Consider the following 19,946-nt stretch of genomic DNA (forward strand, 5'->3'; position numbering starts at 1 on the left):
CGTTCTTAACCCAACCAATCCAAAACCGACCCCAGCTTTCTCTCCCTCCCCCCTGCTTCCTGTTTCCTGAGCAGTGAAGATTGACAAGCAAGCAAATAAGATGTCAGAGCGCGCAAACGGTGTGGAGCTTAGATCCTGGCAGAATAAAAAAAAGAGTGTATGCAAATACATTGGATAGGTTTGCCCCCGAACAAAAACAGTAGTGCTTTTTTCACGTTTCCTCATCTTTCGTTGGAATTCTGTGCCTCTGCCTTTGGAAGGGAGCGGGATAAATTAAACACGAGGCTCAAGTTTAACTAACCGTCCAGGACTTACAGAGAACGGGGCGGGGCGAGCAGCCAAAGCGAGCGCTCCGTTTCTGAGAGGTGTGTCGTGATCGCGGGGAAGGGAAGGAGGGAGGCAGTGATAGAGCTTGGGCGAGGCGGGCGACGGCTGAGGGAGCGGGGCACGAAGGGAGAAAGGCGGGGGCGCCGTCCAGCTTCCTCGACCGCCTTTTTTATTCCTACAGTTTGGGAGGGGGGCGGTTGCGGTCGGTTGGTTGGCTGGCGCCGTTGGCGTCCAGTTGTCATGGAAACACCAGAGGCGGGTCTTCGCGCGACGAAGGGAGGCCCCGTTGCTATGGTTACCGCCCTACACTTCGTTCTCTCCCCCTTTTGGTTTCTGTCTTCTCAGGAGCCGCGGGCAGATTTGGTGCTCTAAAGCTTTTTAGAAAAAAATTAATTGAAAATAAAAATACAAATAGCAATAGAAACTTATAGAAAATGCAAAATACTAAATTTGAACTACAACAGAAAAGTAAAGAGTCCAGTAGCACCTTTACAACTAACCAACTTTAATGTAGCATAAGCTTTCGGGAACCACAGCTCTCTTCGTCAGATGCGTCTGACGAAGAGAGCTGTTTTTCTCGAAAGCTTATGCTATAATAAAGTTAGTTAGTCTTAAAGGTGCTTCTTAACTCTGCTATTTTGCAACTACAGACTAACACAGCTAACTCCTCTGGATCTATGAACAGAAAAGTTTATTCAAAATATGTGGCAACACAACTATTTCTCCTCTTCCTCTCCTTAATTATTTATTATTGATTGGTTGATTTGATTTGATTTATACCACACCCTCCCCACAGATGGGCGGCTAACAACATTAAAAAATACATTAAAAGTCACAAAACCATAAAATCAATAATTTTTTTAAAAATCATTAAAATAGTCCAGGAGCAGGCTATTTAAACAAGTATTGGGAGTCCGTATATGGGAATAGCAGATGGCCAAGGGCAGCCCCAGAAAAAGTGGTGGTCTTAGATGGAAGGGGGACACTCGCTGGGACTCAGCCAAAGGCCCGGCGGAACATCTGTTATACAGGCCCTGCGAAACTGTAACAGGTCCCGGATCTCCAGCAGGAGAGTGTTCCACCAGGCTGGGGCCAGGGCAGAAAAAGCCCTGGCCCTGGTTGAGGCCAGACAGATGTCCTTCAGGCCGGGGACCACCAGGAGTTGCTTGTCTGCGGAGTGCAACACCCTGCAGGGGATGTAATGGAAGAGGCGGTCCCGCAGGTATGCAGGTCCCAGTCCATGAAGGGCTTTAAACACCAAGGTTAACACCTTGAACTGGATCCGGAACTCCACTGGGAGCCAGTGCGGCTGGCACAGCACAGGATGAATGTGTGCTCGGATTGGCGTTCCAGTAAGGACGCGTGCTGCTGCATTCTGGACCAGCTGTAACTTCTGGGTCAGGCCCAAGGGCAGCCCAGCGTAGAGTGAGTTGCAGTAGTCTAGCCTGGAGGTGACCGTTGCATGGATTACTGTGGCCAGGTCCCGGGGAAAATTTTATGCCTAAAAATTTCATATCTTTTTTTTTTTTTTTGAAAAAATTTTTATTGGGTTAGAATCCGTTATTTTTACATTTACATTCAGTTTTTCCCAAATTTTTCATTTCTAACCCCCTCCCTTTCCCCCCCTTTTGTTGACTTCCAACAGCTTTCCCACCCTTTGTCCTTTTTCCCTTACTTCTATTAATTTCCTCTATCTAAAACAGATATACATTCTCCATTATATTAAGCAGTACATCCTTAACTACTTTTCTTGTTATGTACCCAAACTGTAAGTCCTTGTTTCCATCTTGGATAAACCATTTTTAAATATTTCTACATATCATAAACCTATATATCATAAACCATAAAAATCTTACATTCAAATCAAACAATTTGACTTATTCTCTATATATTACTCATTCTATCTTTTTATGGTAATTCTATATAGCTCATCACATAGTCAATCAATTTGACTCTTCTGTATATTCAGTTTGGTGCATTATATAGATCTTATCAAAGAAAGAAAATACTGTTGGTTACTCAATCCTTATATTTAAACCTTGTCATTAATTATTTTCTATCAATGTTCTATCTATTAACCTATATATATCTATATATATATCAATCTGTTAATCTAACTGCTTATAAATTCACATTTATCTCTTTCTCCCCCGGTAAAGTCACCCCCCTCTACATTTTATTATACTTCAGTAGTTCTCAAACTGCCACAGTTTTCCTCCCACCTCCCATTTCTTCTCCAAATATTGTTTCAGCTTCTCCCAATCTGTGTTAAACTGCCCTGAGTCCAGATTTCTCAGTTTTCTTGTCATCTTGTCCATTTCGGCCATGTACAGCAATTTGTAGATCCAATCTTCAATAGTTGGAAAATTTCATATCAATAGTCTTTAATCAGTCATCTGTTTCATATTTTATACTTCATATTTTATTCTCAACATTTTAAAGGTCTCAGTATTATAATTACTTTATTTCCGTTTTAACTACTCTGAATTTTTCTTAGCTTCAAGCTAGATAAAAGAGCCCCGTATTGCAGAGTGGTAAGCTGCAGTACTGCAGCCCAAGCTCTGCTTATGACCTGAGTTCAATCCTGGCGGAAGCCGGGTTCAAGTAGCCGGCTCAAGGTTGACTCAGCCTTCCATCCCTTCGAGGTTGGTAAAATGAGTACCCAGTTTCCTGGGGGTAAAGTGTAGATGACTGGGGAAGGCAATGGCAAACCACCCCCATAACAAAAAATCTGCCAAGAAAATGTCATGATGCAACATCCCCCCCATGAGTTCGCAATGACTCAGTGCTTGCACAGGGGACTGACTACCTTTACCTTTACCAAGCTACATAATCAAAGAAATCTTTCCATTTGGGGGGGCTTCTTTTTTATAAGCCAAAAAAATTATGGTACCTTCAGGGTTTTTTTAAAGTTTAATTGTAAACTAATACCTATATTCTGTTTGAGCTGCTGAGAAAAAAATTCTTTGAGTGCTCTCTTAAATGCAGGGCTTTTTTTCAGCCAGAACGCAGCGGAATGGTGTTCCGTCACCTCTTGCCACGTGACTGCTGGCCCTGCCCCCTAATCTCCAGTCAGAGATCAGTTCCTCTGGAGCAGGGGTGGCCAAATGGCGGCTTGTGAGCTGCGTGCAGCTCTTTGAGCCATATTTGGTGGCTCCTGGAGGCTTGCACGCTCACTCACTCCCCTGGGCTCCTTTAAAGGTAGAGCCAGTGCTGGGGACTGGAATCACTTGATGAGCAGGCAGGTGGGCAGGCCGGTGGTTCTCCTGATCGATGCATCCAGCGCGTCCCCCCTTCCTTTCCCAAGGATGGAGCAAGGAATGGGCGGGTCCAGGACCGAGGACAGCCCACCTTCCCTCACCATGCCTGGTGCTCCTCTGCGGGCACCACCCTTGGCCAGCCCCACACTCGCAGCAATGCCGCCTTGGCCCTGAAGTGCCTGGAAAGGGCACTTGGGGAAGGAGAAAGGAAGGAGCAAGGAAGCAGCGAGGCAGAAGTGGCCCTGGACTTCCTGCTTGCTGGCTTACTCCCAGGTAGGTCAGTACACACCTGGCGAGAGCCGCTCGTGGCATGAAGCACAGCTTGCGTCGGGTGTGTTTGCACGGGTGGAAGCCCCATTCGTTGCACAGAGGACTGGCTCACGTGTAAGTACTTGCAGGACAGCTGGGGCAGAGGGGCAGGGAGTGCATTTGCTTCAGAGGACATGTGCTTTAAGATTGTGTGGCTCCGCTTTCTGATCCTTCCTTCCTTGATTTCTTCCTTGATTTCTTCCTTGATTTCTTCCTTGATTTCTTCCTTGATTTCTTCCTTCCTTCCTTCCTTCCTTCCTTCCTTCCTTCCTTCCTTCCTTCCTTTCTTTCTTTCTTTCTTTCTTTCTTTCTTTCTTTCTTTCTTTCTTTCTTTCTTTCTTTCTTTCTTTCTTTCTTTCTTTCTTTCTTTCTTTCTTTTTCTTTCTTTCTTTCTTTTTCTCTTTCCCTTCCTTCCTTTCCCTTCCTTCCTTCCTCCCTCCCTTTCTCTTTCCGTCTTTCCATATCTGTCTGTCTTCCTTCCTTTCTTTCCCTTCCTCTTTCTTTCTCTTGGGAGGCGGCTGCACTGTGCACAATGACGTCACTTCCTGGAAGTGACATCATCACATGGTCCCAGAAACACACTTGCACTTTGCGCGTGCGCATGTAATGACAGAGGCGCCACCTCCTGCCGGGAGTTGCACCGGGTGAGAGTTCCCCCACCTCTTTCCCCAGAAAAAAGCCCTGTTTAAATGTATCTATTTATTAATACTCAGGGGTTAGCCATGTTAGTCTGTAGTAGCAAAATATATTAATATTAATATTGTATTTTTCTTCCCAATGGGGATCCAAAACAGCTTGCATCATTTTCCTTTCCTCCTCAAAACAATCCCGTGAGGTAGATTAAGCTGAGAGGGTGTGAATGGCCCAAGTTAAGCCAGCAAAAGTCCATGGCCAGGTGAGGATCTGAACCTGGATTTTCTACATGCCAATGTGGTCTTCTTTGGTTAGGCTGAAGCATTGTGTGCTGCCTTTAACCCTGAGGGTTTTTTTTTAATGTCTGAGGGAGCAAGTCTAAGTAGATCTATTCAGAAGGAAGTCCAATTTTATTTAATTGGGCTTATTCCCAGAAAAGACATTTTAGGATTTTGTACCAGGTATACATCTTAACCAGGGCTTTTTTTCTGGGAAAAGAGGTGGTGGAACTCAGTGGTGGAACTTAAGACCGAACAATGACGTCACTTTGGGTCAGCTGGAACAAGGGGGGAGTTTTTGAAAGTTTAAATTGCCCTCAGTGAAAATGGTCACATGGCCGGTGGCCCCGCCCCCTGATCTCCAGACAGAGGGGAGTTGAGATTATCCTACGCGCCGCTTGGCGGGGACACCGGCCATGTGACCATTTTTAAGAGGTGCCAGAACTCCATTCCACCACATTCCCATTGAAAAAAAGCCCTGATCTTAACCATGTTAGCAGTCAATTGAGACAGAGAAGCTAGTATATTATTGTGGCAGCCATCCTCTAGTTCTGGAATATTAGTGTTCAAACTGCAAATCAAACTACCGTATTCCTCGGGACAGATTGATAAAAGTAGATTTTCAAACTGCAACGGGCTAATGATAAAGAGGGGAAGACTCGGCAAGAGTTGTATTTGAAAAGAGACTAAGTTTAAAGAAGTTATTAAAGGAATTGGACTATTGTTTTGAATACTTGCGGTTATGGAGCTGTGAGAAAAAGATACCATCGCGAGACCTACTGTGGGAAGTTGGGAGACAGGAAGTGCGTAATAACAATAGAGTTGCTGGAGAGAAGCGGCCCTTGCTGGAGGGCAGGAAGAAGGGAATCGCCATCTTTGAAAGGGGAAGGGTCGCGGCCTCAGCGGAAAAGGAAGTAGGCCATCTTGGTTTACAAAATCATAGAGAAACCATAGAGAAAAGACGCCCGACATTTTGGACTCTTTAAAATTTAATTTCTGCAAGAAGACCAGGACATTTGAAATAAAAAGATATTAAATCTCACGCCACGGAGCTAAGGAAGAGAGCGGACTCGTGGGAGCGAGCCAAAGCAAGCCCCACGATGTCGAAAAAAGAGTGGCAATCGGCAATAGAAAACCTGGACAAAAAACTTTTAGAAGTGATTAAAGAACTTAAGGACACGAAATTGGAGTTGATTAAAGAGGTTAAACAGACAGTAAAATCGGAGCTGTCAGAGGTGAAGAAAGGTATGGAAACAATACAAAATGAATTACAAGGAACGCAGCAGAGAGTTAAAGCAGTAGAAGGCGCGATGGAGAATTTAGCAGACACGCAACAAACAGAGATGAGACTGATGAGGGGAAGAATGGCGGTTGCGGAAAGTAGACACATGGAGAAGCAGCTGAGATTTCGCAGCTTGCCGGAAGTGGAAGGAAAGACAGCGCAAGAACAGATGACTGAGGTGTTAGCTGAATACCTGGGGAAGGAGGAGGAGGAAGTTGTGGCTATCCTTGATGTGGCATATCGCGTAAACTCAAGAATTGCAACCCAGAGGAAATTACCAAGAGATGTGATTGTGCAGTTTACGACACGAAATATGAAAGAGAAGATTGTGACTAAACAGTTTCAAGATCCATTGGAGATTGATGGCAAGACAATTATCATAATGAAGGAATTACCTAGATCAGTGTTACTAGATCGGAAAAAATATAAAGTGCTAATCCAGATGTTGAAGGACATGAAAATCAGGTACAGATGGGAGCTTCCAGAAGGTGTGTCCTTTGAATTTGGAGGGGCCAAAAAGCGCATTAGATCTGAGCGAGAGATGGAGCGATTTATAAGGGACAATGAAAAAGACTTACCAACAAGATTATGAGTATGGAGTGTAAAGTTTTATCTTGGAATGTAAATGGACTAAACTCACCGAATAAGAGAAAAAATATTTTCCACTGGCTATTAAAACAAAAATGTGACATTGTTTGTTTGCAAGAGACCCATATTCGAAAGCAGGATGTAAAATATTTAAAATTGGGAAAATTGGGCAAGGAATTTGTAGCGGCCTCCAACAAGAAAAAAAGAGGAGTGGTGTTGTACATAAAAGAGGAGCTACAGCCAAAATTTGTAATGAAAGATGTGGAAGCCAGATTTATAGCAGTGGAATGTACCTGGGACTTAAAGAGAGTGTTGGTAGTCGGAGTTTACGCACCTAACGGTGCAAAAGAAAGCTTCTTTGAGGATTTGAGGAAGCAACTAGATGATCTTTCATATGACCAGATAATTCTTGCTGGAGACTTCAATGGAGTGACAAATTTGGAATTAGATAAAAAGACAACAACGGCACAAAAGAAAAGAGGACTATTACCAAAGCTCTTTTTTGAGTTGATACAACAGGAGACTCTAGAAGATGTATGGAGAAGAGAACATCCTAAAAGTAGACAATTTACTTTTTACTCTGCAAGGCACTGTACACTATCAAGAATTGATATGATCTGGGCCTCAAAAGACTTAGCGTTATGGACTAAGGAGGTAGAAATAATGCCGATGGTAGGCTCAGATCACAACCCAATTATGTGGAAATTAGGGAAAAGGAGAAAAAGGAAAGCATGAAGAATAAATGAGGACTTGCTACAGGAAGGAGAGAATATGGAGATGTTGAGAAGAGAGACAAAGTTCTTCATACAATACAACGTAAATAAAGAAGTACCAACTGACAAAGTTTGGGACGCTTATAAGGGGGTTATAAGGGGCATACTAATGGACTTAAATGGTAGAGCAAGAAAAAAGAAAGAGGAGAAAAGACAAGAGATCGAGGAGAAAATAAAAGCCAAAGAAATACAGTTAAAAAAGAGACCAGGGAAAAAGAAATTATATCAGGAAATTAAAATACTTCAAGAACAGTTAACAGCAATGAATAATAAAGAATTGGAGTGGAACCTTAAAAGATTGAATCAGAAAGCGTTTGAAGGTGCAAATAAACCTGGGAAGTATTTGGCATGGCAACTGAAGAAGAGAAAGGAAAAGAAAACAATAAATAAAATTTGCGAAGACAATAAAACGTATTTGGAACAGACTACCATTAGTAGAGCCTTTTACAAATTTTACGCTAAGTTGTACAATAAGAAAGAGGTAAATAAAGAGTCAATAGCGTCATATTTGGAGAAAATGAAACTTCCAGTAATTTCGGAAGCTTGGAGAAATAAATTGAACAGTGAAGTAACGGATGAGGAACTAAGCAAGGCAATACAATCTGCAAATCTAGGAAAGGCGCCAGGGCCAGATGGACTTACGGCTAAATTTTATAAGACAATGGCCAATGAATTGACACCATTCCTAAAAGAGGTGATCAATGGAGTTTTTAGGGATCAAAGGATTCCGGAAACCTGGAGTGAAGCGAATATATCATTGATCCCCAAAGAGGGCCAAGACTTGACTAATGTGAAAAATTATAGACCCATATCGTTACTTAACAACGATTATAAAATCGTTGCGAAGATACTGGCGGAGAGACTGAAGGGGTGGCTTTCGGAAGTCATTGAGGAGGAACAAGCAGGCTTTTTGCCAGACAGACAAATCAGAGACAATTTAAGGACAGTGATTAATGCTATTGAATATTATGATAAGCGTTGTGATAAAGAGGTTGGTTTCTTCTTTGTTAATGCTGAAAAGGCGTTTGACAATTTAAACTGGGACTTTATGTTTGCCACTATGGAAAAGCTACAATTGGGAGAAAGATTCATTAGAGCAATTAAGGAAATTTACAGAGACCAGACTGCAGCAATTGTGGTGAATGATGAAGCGACTAAGAAATTGATTATAAGTAAAGGAACAAGACAAGGTTGCCCGTTGTCTCCACTGCTGTTCATTTTGGTATTGGAGATCTTGATGATACAAATACGACAAGATGAAGAAATTCGAGGAATAAAAATAAAGGACTATTCATACAAGGTCAGAGCATTTGTGGATGACATAATGTTAATTGTAGAGGACCCATTGGAGAACATGCCAAAAGTGATAGATAAGATTAAGGAGTTTGGAGACTTGGCAGGTTTTTATATTAATAAAAAGAAGTCAAAGATATTATGTAAAAACATGACTAAGCAGAAACAACAATTGTTAACGGAAATAACGGATTGTGAAGTAACAAGTAAGGTGAAATATTTGGGAATCGAACTGACTGCTAAGAATATAGACTTATTTAAAAACAACTATGAAAAATTATGGACTCAGATAGAGAGAGATTTGATTAAATGGAACAGACTAAATTTGTCATGGTTGGGAAGGATTGCAGCAGTTAAGATGAATGTGTTACCAAGAGTAATGTTTTTGCTACAGACAATACCAATCATCAGCGACTCTAAGCAATTTGAAAAATGGCAGAGGAAAATATCAGACTTTGTATGGGCAGGCAAGAAGCCTCGAGTGAAAATGAAAGTTTTACAAGATGCAAAAGAAAGAGGCGGAATGCAACTGCCCAATCTAAGACTTTACCATGACGCAATTTGCTTTGTGTGGTTGAAAGAGTGGATGACGTTAAAGAACAAGAAACTACTAGCCCTAGAGGGACATAAAAAAATATTTGGATGGCACGCATACCTATGGCACGATAAAGTAAAGGCGAACTCGATGTTCCTGCATCACTATATACGGAGAAGTTTATATATAATCTGGAAGAAGTATAGAATTTATTTACAAGAAGGAACCCCTTTGTGGGTAGTTCCATATGAGGTGATAGATCCGAGAGCTGTTGATAATGAGCAACAATGCTTAACTTACAAAGAAATAACTAGAACTGAAGCATCTAAACTCAGAATAAAGACTCAGGAGGAACTATTACCTTATTACGATTGGTTCCAGTATAGACAGATAAGAGATTTATATAATTCGGACTCTGTAAAGGGAGGTATACGAACAGAGAATTCGGAACTAGAGCAGACCCTTCTTAAAGAGGACAAGAAAAGAATATCCAAGGTATACCAAGTACTGTTGAAATGGTATACTGAGGATGAAATAGTTAAAGTACAAATGGTGAAATGGGCCATAAACTTCAACAAAGAAATAACAATGGAGGCATGGGAATACTTGTGGAAGACTACAATGAAGACAACGATATGTACCAGCATTAAAGAGAACATTTACAAAATGATTTATCGTTGGTACATGACACCAAAGAAGATTGCGCTAGGGAATGTGAACACCTCTAATAAATGCTGGAAATGCAGGAAGCATGAGGGCTCCCTCTACCATATGTGGTGGACGTGTGAGGTAGCTAGGCAGTACTGGGGGGAAATAATAAGAGAAATGAGTGAGATTTTACAATTTCAAGTAAATAAGAACCCAGAACTCCTGCTACTAAACTTGGGAATGGAGGGAATTCCAGCCCATCATAGGACGTTGATATTTTACATGACGGCAGCAGCTAGACTTTTGTATGCGCAAAAATGGAAAGTACAAGAAGTGCCAACTATTGAAGATTGGATTTACAAATTGCTGTATATGGCAGAAATGGACAAAATGACAAGAAAACTGAGAAATCTGGACCCAGGACAGTTTAACACAGACTGGGAGAAGCTGAAACAATATTTGGAGAAGAAATGGGAGGTGGGAGGAGAACTGTGGCAGTTTGAGAACTATTGAAGTATAATACATTGCAGAGGGGGGTGACTTTACCGGGGGGGAGAGGAGGTAAAAGTGAATCTCTAAGCAGCTATGTTATTAGATTGATATATATAGAATAATAAATAGAATATTGATAGAAAATAATTAATCATAAGGGTTAATTATAAGGATTGACTAACCAATAATATTTTCTTTCTGATTTTGTACAATGTACCAAACTGAATATGTTTATCTGAAGGTATATATGAGTCAAATTGATCGATATTATATATAGATGTATGATTGAAGGGAATAGAAATATTAATGTAAACAAATATAACTAAAACAGAAAGAAGAAGATAGAATGAATAATATACAGAGTATAAGTTAAGCTGGTTGATTTATATGAATGTATGGCTTATATAGTTTACGTTATACAGAAATATTTGAAAATGGAATTATGGGATAAATTGTTTATCCATTATGGAAAAAGGGACTCATAGTTAGGGTACAGAGTATTAAAAATAGTTTAAGAAGTATTGCTTAGAATAAAGGGAGAATATACATTTGTAAGATAGAGGTATATATAAAGAGTAAGGGAAAAGGGACAAAGGGTTGGAAAACTGTTGGAAGTCAACAAAAAAGGGGGGGAAAGGGAGGGGGTTAGAAATTGGGAAATGGGAAAATTGATTGATTGTAATGTTTAAATATTTGATTCTAACCCAATAAAATTTTTTTCAAAACAAACAAACAAACTACCGTATTCCTATAATAGTCTATTCTTTTACCAATAAGCTCATTGCCATGATTGTAGTAAAATTCTGTTCTCCTTCCTATTATATGAGGATTGGCTCAGGCCAGAGATTGTGACTAGTCCTATGTCACCACCTTTGATTCACGGTTAAGTAGGGATTTCAGCCCAGGACTCATACCAGTGCAAGACCAACATGCTATGGAAACAGCCCTCCCCTGGCTCTTATCTTCCTTTCTTTTTTCTTCAGTGCTGTCCTCTGAAGCTCTGCCTTGGCAGAAGTTGTTTGTGAAGGACTTCAAATGGCATCCGAAAATCAAAGTGAGGAAAAATTCGGCCCACCGGACCCTCCAATAGCTCCTTTCCAATGGGGAAGGTTCCTGTCTGCTGTGAAAGATCAGATTCCGTCGATGGACTCTGATATCTCAGTGGTAAGCAGCACTGTTGTTTCATTCTCAAAAGAACTGCCCACGCAGCCTTTGGCCTTTGCTGTGTTTCTAGGAGGGTGGGTTTTGACTCACAGTTTGCCAGTGAACAGCCAGAATTAAGGAGGGCATGAGGTTAATTCCTACAACCAGAAACATCTCTGAGAGCAAGCTTAAGCTGGTCTACTCAGAGTCCTACTTGAGTCTGTTCAATGCAGCATATTCCCAAGATAACGGTCTTGATTTAGGATAAGACATGGGCATGAACAGCATTACGAACGGAAAAACCCCATGAACAGCCCGTTCGTCTGTTCGCGAACAAGCCATTCGTGTGGCTCCATTCTAAACGAACAATTGGTCGTTGCAAGCCTCATTCATTGCCTTTGTCAGCCTTCATCAATCCAGACAGTCTGGAGCCTTTCAATTAATTCCCATGGCAATGGCAGGGACTGAACTCTGTCTGAACTCCTTCTGGCTTTCCTTCTGGTTTTAACCCTTCAAAGTACTTCCAGCAGAGAGTCCCATTTTTGCCACTGTGAAGAGAAAATGACAAGAAAGGGAAGGACCCATGGATCATGCCTTTCCCGGGGTATCTGAAACTTGGGGGGTCGTTGGAGGACAGTGAGGACTATGTCCCCTGCAAATTTGGTGGGTATTGGACATTGGAAAGGTCAGTTTGTGTGGTGTTTAAAGGGCCCTTCCCCTTGCACGTGGCAGGAAAGGGCCCTTTAAACTATCAGCTGGCAGGTGGCAGGGGGGGATTCCCCCTGCCACCTGCCAGCTGATAGTTTAAAGGGATCTTTAAGGGGCCACGAACAACGAACATGTTTGTGAACAGGGTCATGTTCGTTGCTGTTCGTTGTTCGTGGATGGCAACAAACAGCGAACAGCTTGTTCATGTGTTTTTTTTCGTTCGTGCCCATGTCTACTTAGGATTGCACTGTTTGCTTATTGAGAACACTCTCTTGGGTTACTTTTTCAAGCGCCTGCATTCTCAATAGTCAATCAGCAGTGGCAGAAAAAAGATATTTATATTTTTATTTATATTTTTTGTGTGTAATCCCTTTCCATATATTTTATAAATATATTCATAAAATTAATACCACGGTATTGTAGTATATATAAATATATTTATAAAATTAATACTACAGCCCACTTCCCGTAACTCCTTGGATTGAGGACTTTATAAATTTATTAGCCTTTGAACATATTGCATATAGATGATAATTGTGGATGGACTTATTTTTAGATATTTAGAGACCTTTTATAGAAGCTTATGTATAGAGTTGCCAGCATCGCTTTTTTGTTTTCTTTCTTCCTTTTTTTGCTTTGCACAAATAAATACAATTTTTAATTTTTTTAAAAAGACTCAAAAATAAAAGATGTCTCGAGGCAGTCTCTGTGCTCTCAGAAGTCAAATTAACCTTCATGCTATTATGTGATTAAATTAAATCGTGAGTTATTTAATAGACTATAAAGTTTACTATCCAGACAGTTCTCAGAGTCGCTCTCTGAGGTCTGAGATGATCATTAGAATGATGTTCTATTTTAATGTCAGTGTTTTAAATATTAGAATTCCTGCGGTTCCCAGAGAACTATATACATTTTAAGATAAGATTTTAAATGCGAAATGTATTTTTTTATGTTCTTTACATTTTTATGCTGGATTTAATCATTTTATTGATTCATAAGGACGTATTGTCATTGTTATAGTCTCTGACTGCAAATAAATTCATCCATTCATTCGAATGATGTTCTGTTTAATTTAAGAGTTTGTGTTTTTGGAGAGGCATCAGTGGAACACCAGTAGCTGGCTAACATGTTCTTTGCCTACCCTTTCCCCCTCTATTCATTACGGTATGCCATGCCTTAGGCCAGGGGTGGGCAATTGTTTTGGCTCGGGGGCCACTTTGTGGGAGCGGAGGTTAGCGGAGGGCCGCACCTTTTAAAATGATTGCATTCATTAGTTAACTTTGCATTTCAGAAAAGGTATAAATTGTATCATAAAAATCAATAAATATAAATTAAATAAAATAGTGGTAGTTTTATTCAATTTATTTATTGTGCTAATTTCATATCATCTATAGTGGCAAGCACATTTAATTTTAGAACCAGTTTAATGAGACAAATGTACCCTATCACACTTTTCTACTGTCTTGGCGGGCCACGAAAAACTCTGTAGCGGGCCACATGTGGCCCGCGGGCTGCAATTTGCCCATCCCTGCCTTAAGCAGTTTTTGTTTGCTTTCTTTTCCAGTCCTGTAATCCTAGTCCTACTGCAGTGTTTATTGGAGGTTTTCCTGTTTGTTTGAACTGATTTCTATATTTCGTAATCTGCCTTGAGTCTAAACTTGGGCTATAAATGAAGAAAATAAATCCTTTATTTTCCTCTGAGATCCTTTCAGAGAAGCATAAGTAATTCTCCCCTCATTTCAACAACACTTGGGAATGAGAGAGCAACCGGCCAGAGGCCACTGAGCTCCTGGGTATCCCAGATCTAGTTGGATACTAACCATTCTGGCTCTCCACCCTCTGTTTCTTGTGCTGCCTGGACATCCCGGCTTCATTCCGGTCTGTTTCCTGGGGCTGCTCTTGCTGTCATTTAAGTTGGAATACCAGCCCGGCCTCTGCAAGGGAGATGAGGGAAAGTGACCAAACCAGCATTCATGGAGGCAAAGCAGGATCGAATGACCCTCTGCAAGCCAAATCCTGGTTTTTCAAACTACATATAGCTAAATTGAACTACAGTTTTGAGTTATGTCTGAAACCAAGCTTCTGTTCAGCTATCTAAGATTCCAGGGAGTTTCGTGGCAATAATAATAGCATCTAAGACCTGAAAAGGTTTTCTTGCCTGCGGCCAGAGATTGTTGTTTTTGAATTAATGAGGTTTTAACACGTTAATCGTATGAAGCCGCACTGTTCAGTTGCCTTGCAATGGGGTTTATCACATCAATCTTAAGAAGTAATATTGTTCAGTTGCCTTGAATTTTTAAAATTGATTTACAGTTTATGTACCATAGATGCAGACATTCCTTTGTTCCATGTAAATGAATGGAGCTCAGGGGTGGGTATAATGTGGATACTTGAGGCAGCAGATTTTGTGGAGGTGCTCCCTGCACACCTGTTGTCTACCTGGCTTTTGCTTCTGCCCGAGAGCCAGAATTTATAATCATCCTTACCTCCTCATTTGCCCTGCCTTCCAAAAGCTGTGTGTGCCAGTCCCCAGATTCTCACAAAGATGCCTTCTCACGACAGTTTAGCCCCTATTTCTGCTAAAACCAGGGCTTTTTTTCTGGGAAAGAGGTGGTGGAACTCAGGACCGCACAATGATGTCACTTTGGGTCAGCTGGAACAAGGGGGAGTTTTTTAAAGTTTAAATCGCCCTTGGTGAAAATGGTCACATAGCTGGTGGCCCCCGCCCCCTGATCTCCAGACAGAGGGGAGTTTAGATTGCCCTCCGCGCTGGTGCGCGGAGGGCAGTCTAAATTCCCCTCTGTCTGGAGATCAGGGGGCGGGGCCACCGGCCATGTGACCATTTCCATGAGGTGCCAGAACTCCGTTCCACCGTGTTCCTGCTGAAAAAAAGCCCTGGCTAAAACTGTTGGCAACTAAAGCGACCAGACTCTGCAAAATCTTGGGAGAATTGAGAAAGCCAGTAGCCCTCAACTGCTGGGGAAGGGAGCTCAGATGGTACAGCCCTAGCCTTTGGGATGAGCTTGCTGGGCCATTAAGTCCTGTATCCCTGGGTCTCCGGTTTGAGAAGCTTACCTCATCATAGGCATTATCAGAATTATCTCTGCAAGGATTTGCACAGAGAGATCCTTCCAATTCCATTCATAGTGAGGTTGGATACATCCAAGTTTGGCTCCAGTCCTGTCCATTGCATGGTCTAGTGCGTGGTCTTTTGGGGCTAGGAAAGCCCTTTGGGATGCTCTGTACTTTCAAGTAAGGCTGTTCTGCCCTACAGCCTTCCCTTCTGGGATTGTCCTGGGTTTTTTTTATAGTTGCCTGTGTCAGAGAATAGTCCCAGCCACATTTTTCTGCATGACCCAGCAGCACTTTGGTGTTTACAGAGGGAGGTCATGTCCAGGTTGACAGAGGCCACTTCTGGGTCAGCTTCTCCACAGGGCCATATAGGGTGTGTGTGGTTTGCTGCCCCATTTTTAAGAGTGCAGAGACAGAAAAGAGGGAAGCAGGCTTATTCCGTAGCTCTTGCATGAGGTTAGAGGCCATAGCAGTGATGCATGGGCACAATTGCTAAAATGACTGCAAAATATCTTGAGGTTCATAACCAGGGCTTTTTTTCAGCTGGAATGCAGTGGAACGGAGTTCTGGCACCTCTTGAAAATGGTCACATGGCTGGTGGCCCCGCCCCCTGATCTCCAGGCAGAGGGGAGTTTAGGGGGCGGCGCGGAGGGCAATCTAAACTCCCCTCTGTCTGGAGATCAGGGGGCAGGGCCACCAGCCATGTGACTATTTTTGCCGAGGGCAATTTAAACTTTAACCTGTTCCAGCTAACCCAAAGTGATGTCATTGTGCGGTCTTGAGTTCCACCACTGAGTTCCACCACCTCTTTTCCCAGAAAAAAAGCCCTGTTCATAACTATATCCTGACTAGTAAGATGGCCAGCAAATAGGGGGTGGACAATTGCCAGGTCCAACTCCCTTTTCCGTTGGCTTTGTCACTGAATGGGTCTCACTCTGTTTCTTTATGCTGTTTGACAGTCTGATGGTGATGAAGACGGGGACCTTTTCATCTTCCAGCGAGATCAATCCAACCTGATTCCTGACTTGTCTGAGGAACTGGAAGACGTTTCTCCGGACATATCCGACTTACAGGTCTTCGATTCTCCTCCTGCTGTCCTGGCCCAGTACCCCCGATGGCCTCAGCTTGAGAGCCCGAGCAGTTTGTAGGCAGCCCATTTCTCTTGACAGATCCTTTCCTAACCATCTTGGATTTGCGCGTCTTTCGAAAGCCTGGAGATTTCTGACTGGTCCCCTCCCTGGCCATTTTTTAAGGTGATGCAGCAAGCCCCCAGCCCCTCTTGCTGCTCCCAAATTCTCACAAGAGTTCAGCAGTAATTCCAGCCACCGCTGTGGCTTCACTGTGCATTCACTTCATGGCAGCATCCATCAGTCATAGAGGAAATGCCACATCCAAGACATCTCTTTGAAATTTATGGCCTTTGGCTCCACTGCAAACCTTTATTTTTCTTGGCTCCCCTGTGTTACCCGAATTGCTATACACATGGAGGTCCTGTAACAAGCAAAGGCGTCTCCTTGCTGGCCCAGAACACGCATGTGCATTGCAGGGTATTTAAAACAATATTTTGAGATCTTTAACCAGTTATACTGGGAGGAACAAGCACTCTTAAAATGGCAAGGTTTTATAGAACCTTTTTTTAGATATACAAGGTTTTATAGATATACAAGAAATGAGAGGAGAAAGAAAGAGACTGCAAAGCAGCAAACCAAAACCCTTTTCCTAACAACTACCTGCCTGTGAGAACAACAAAAGAGGGGGGAGGATATGACCTGTCCTGTAGAATGTGGAAATCCCGGAGAGTCCTGATGTGAAGAGCAGAAGAGTGGGGTGTAGAGACGGAGACCGACCAGCTCGTGTCTCCAAGGAACTTGTGCCACGTAGGGACAGTAGCTGGAAAAACAGCTGCCAAGTACTGGGGATGTGGGGGCTATATTTATAGTACAGGTGTTCATGAACTGGAAATGTGCTGGTCACAAGGTGAGGCAATGGTAAGTGAACAAAGGACTGGAAGTGGCCGATGGCTGCCTCTGGGAGGATGAGGGGACTGTGATAAACCTGAGCTCCTGTGAGATCCTCCCCTGCATTAAGGCTATCAGCAAACCTAATAGTGGAGAATCACCCAGTCTAAAGTGGGGAGGAGGCTGACACTGAAAAGGGAAGTTTTCCTGGTTTGCACAAAAGTTCAAAATGTTCCCTGGGGGAGGTTTGGAGAAACACAGACCTAAGGCTGGGCGAATAACAAGATTAAGGAGCGGGCAGAAATCTTCCTGTGCAGTCACTAAGATAAGAGGAGGAACTAGTTGGGGTCAGTCCATTGCTCATTGTCTTGGAGACCTGGGTTGTTCCTTAGGGCCCAGTTATTCAGGGTTGATGCTCCCAAGTCCTTGGGGAGAATGGCCTTCCATTGCTGCTGAATGACATACCACCTTGTTTTTGGTATGGCTGCTGCAGCTGCTCAACAAGTCTCTGCTGTTAGCTTAACTTCAGCAGGGCGCAGGCTCCATTTTCTAGCCCTCAACCCATGCTACAACCAAAGTGGAGGCCCCAAAATGACAAGGATCCTGGGGCTACCCATGTGTGCATTTGTGTATGTGTGTGTTTGGCTCCAGTCACCATGATGTTCCTGATTGCAAGCCTTTTTCCCCCCATATATGAACAACAGCCATTTGCTCTGTGGGGAAAAGCGAAAAGGTGCACTTAGAGACAGAACGGTAAAGCAAAGCCTGACCTCCACTCTTAAGAGTGCACAATGTACAATACCTTCCTATATCACCTGGACCCTTTCCTCCCATTCAAAAGCAGGCTGTCTGCTGGTTTTGACAATAAGACCTAACGTGCAGTTATTTGATATTTGAAATCACAAGCTTTTCTGGTTTGGAATACTTGTTCTTTTCTTTGCAGAACTGTGATTTGTGTCTTTTTCCATACATACAGAATAGGTTTACATTCATGAGACGTCCACAAGAGCTCTGGAATGAAGAAGTGGATAGCTCATCTTTTCACGAAGAAAAGAGTGTCCCTCAGTCTGGATCAAGGGCGCATGTCCCCCTACACAGAGGTCGCTGTGACCTTGCCATAAAAGAACCATCAAACCAACAAGGCGCAGCTCCGTCAGAGTTCACTCTACATGAGCATGAACCTGAGGAGGGCATCTCGGGAATCTTTGGAGAGGAGGATCCAGTGCCCCAGAAATGTGAGAAGACCCGGGCTTTGACACCTGATGATTTGCCATCGGCAGAACAATCACCTTTTCTTAATGAAAAAGAAAAACAAAGTGAAATTAATCGTGAAAAGGAACGTAGGAAATTAATAGAAACAAAAGTACTCTCCAAGGTGACATTGGGCGGCCCACAGCCGAAAAACAATAACAACAACTTAGAAAGGCTGGCCGAAGGGGAAAGTGAGCGAGGGGCTGTTTCAGCAGAGCACCCGCAAGAGCTGGGATTATTTGCCTTGGAGGTACGTGTGGTCATATTGTTCCCTTTTTTTCAGCTGAGCAGCTTGGTTTGTTTTTCTTTTGTAGTCAGTGATTGTTTATAGGCAGGAAATTGGTCATCTTCAATGGAAGATGCAGGTCTAATGTGAGCTGACCATGTCATGATGAATTCCTTTCTTACAAGCTGAGAAAGGCTGGAAGCAACCAGCACGTTTAACTGTGTTCCAAATAGTATGGCAGACATGTTGGTGCTAGGTGTGCACACTCATTCCCAATCATGTCTCCGTTTCTTAAGTCTTCCAAGTTTCTGCCATGCTTTCGAAACCTGATTGACCATCAGTGGTCGGGCAGGCCCTGTCATGCCACTTTCAGCTCTTTGATTGGCTGTCCCTAGCCACGTGGTGCAATATGGGTCAGTTGCAAACACCTACTATATTTTTATTTTGGAAAATCACAGCACTGAACAGCATTGCTTCAGAGCCAGTGCGTTCGATAGTTCTTATATGTGACTCTAAGTAGTCTGAATTACCTTGGTGTTTTTTGAACACAAATTCTGGCCTGGAAAAGCTTACCTGTGCAAATTAAGGAAGTTACAGAGCAACCGTGTCCAGTGTCACTGCAATGGAGGCACATTCAGATCAGTGTGCTTAGACCAGAGTAATGCTGCACAGGATTGGACTCTTTATCTACACGTTTCTATCTCATTCTTCCTTCAAAGAGATCTAGGCAGCATACATTGTGCTCCCTTTACCCATTGTGTGTTCACAAAATCCCTGTGAAGTTGGTTAGGTTGACAGTGAGAGCCAAGCTACAAGTGACGAATTACACTTGATATATTGTCGAAGGCTGTCATGGCCGGAGAACGATGGTTGTAGAGGATTTTCTGGGCTGTAGCGCCATGGTCTTGGCATTGTAGTTCCTGACGTTTTGCCAGCAGCTGTGACTGCCATCTTCAGAGGTGTAGCACTGAAAGACAGAGATCTCTCAGTGTCAAACTGTGGAGAAGATGTTTGCAGTGATCAAGTGGAGCGCAAGTGGAGGGCAAGTGAACAGGGAGGAATACACATGCGTGTTCACTTGCCAGGCAAGTATAATTCGTCACTTGTAGCTTGGCTCTAAGAGAGAGTGAATGGCCCTGGTTACGTGGCAAACTTCATGCTGAGTGGAGT

At 42.8% G+C, this 19,946-nt stretch overlaps 1 protein-coding gene across 1 annotated transcript in view; it reads left to right on the top strand.

Moving 5' to 3' along the window:
* Positions 1 to 11,453: 11,453 nt before the first annotated feature.
* DNAAF8 (dynein axonemal assembly factor 8) overlaps positions 11,454 to 19,946 on the top strand; it is a 59,473-nt gene continuing 50,980 nt past the window's right edge. The window contains exons 1-3 of the mRNA XM_054993662.1: positions 11,454 to 11,582; positions 16,301 to 16,414; positions 18,276 to 18,800. Coding sequence (XP_054849637.1) covers positions 11,454 to 11,582; positions 16,301 to 16,414; positions 18,276 to 18,800 — 768 coding nt within the window. The remainder of the gene's footprint in view (positions 11,583 to 16,300; positions 16,415 to 18,275; positions 18,801 to 19,946) is intronic.

Source organism: Eublepharis macularius, chromosome 12, assembly GCF_028583425.1.
Source record: "Eublepharis macularius isolate TG4126 chromosome 12, MPM_Emac_v1.0, whole genome shotgun sequence".
Classification (NCBI taxonomy): Eukaryota; Metazoa; Chordata; class Lepidosauria; order Squamata; family Eublepharidae; genus Eublepharis; species Eublepharis macularius.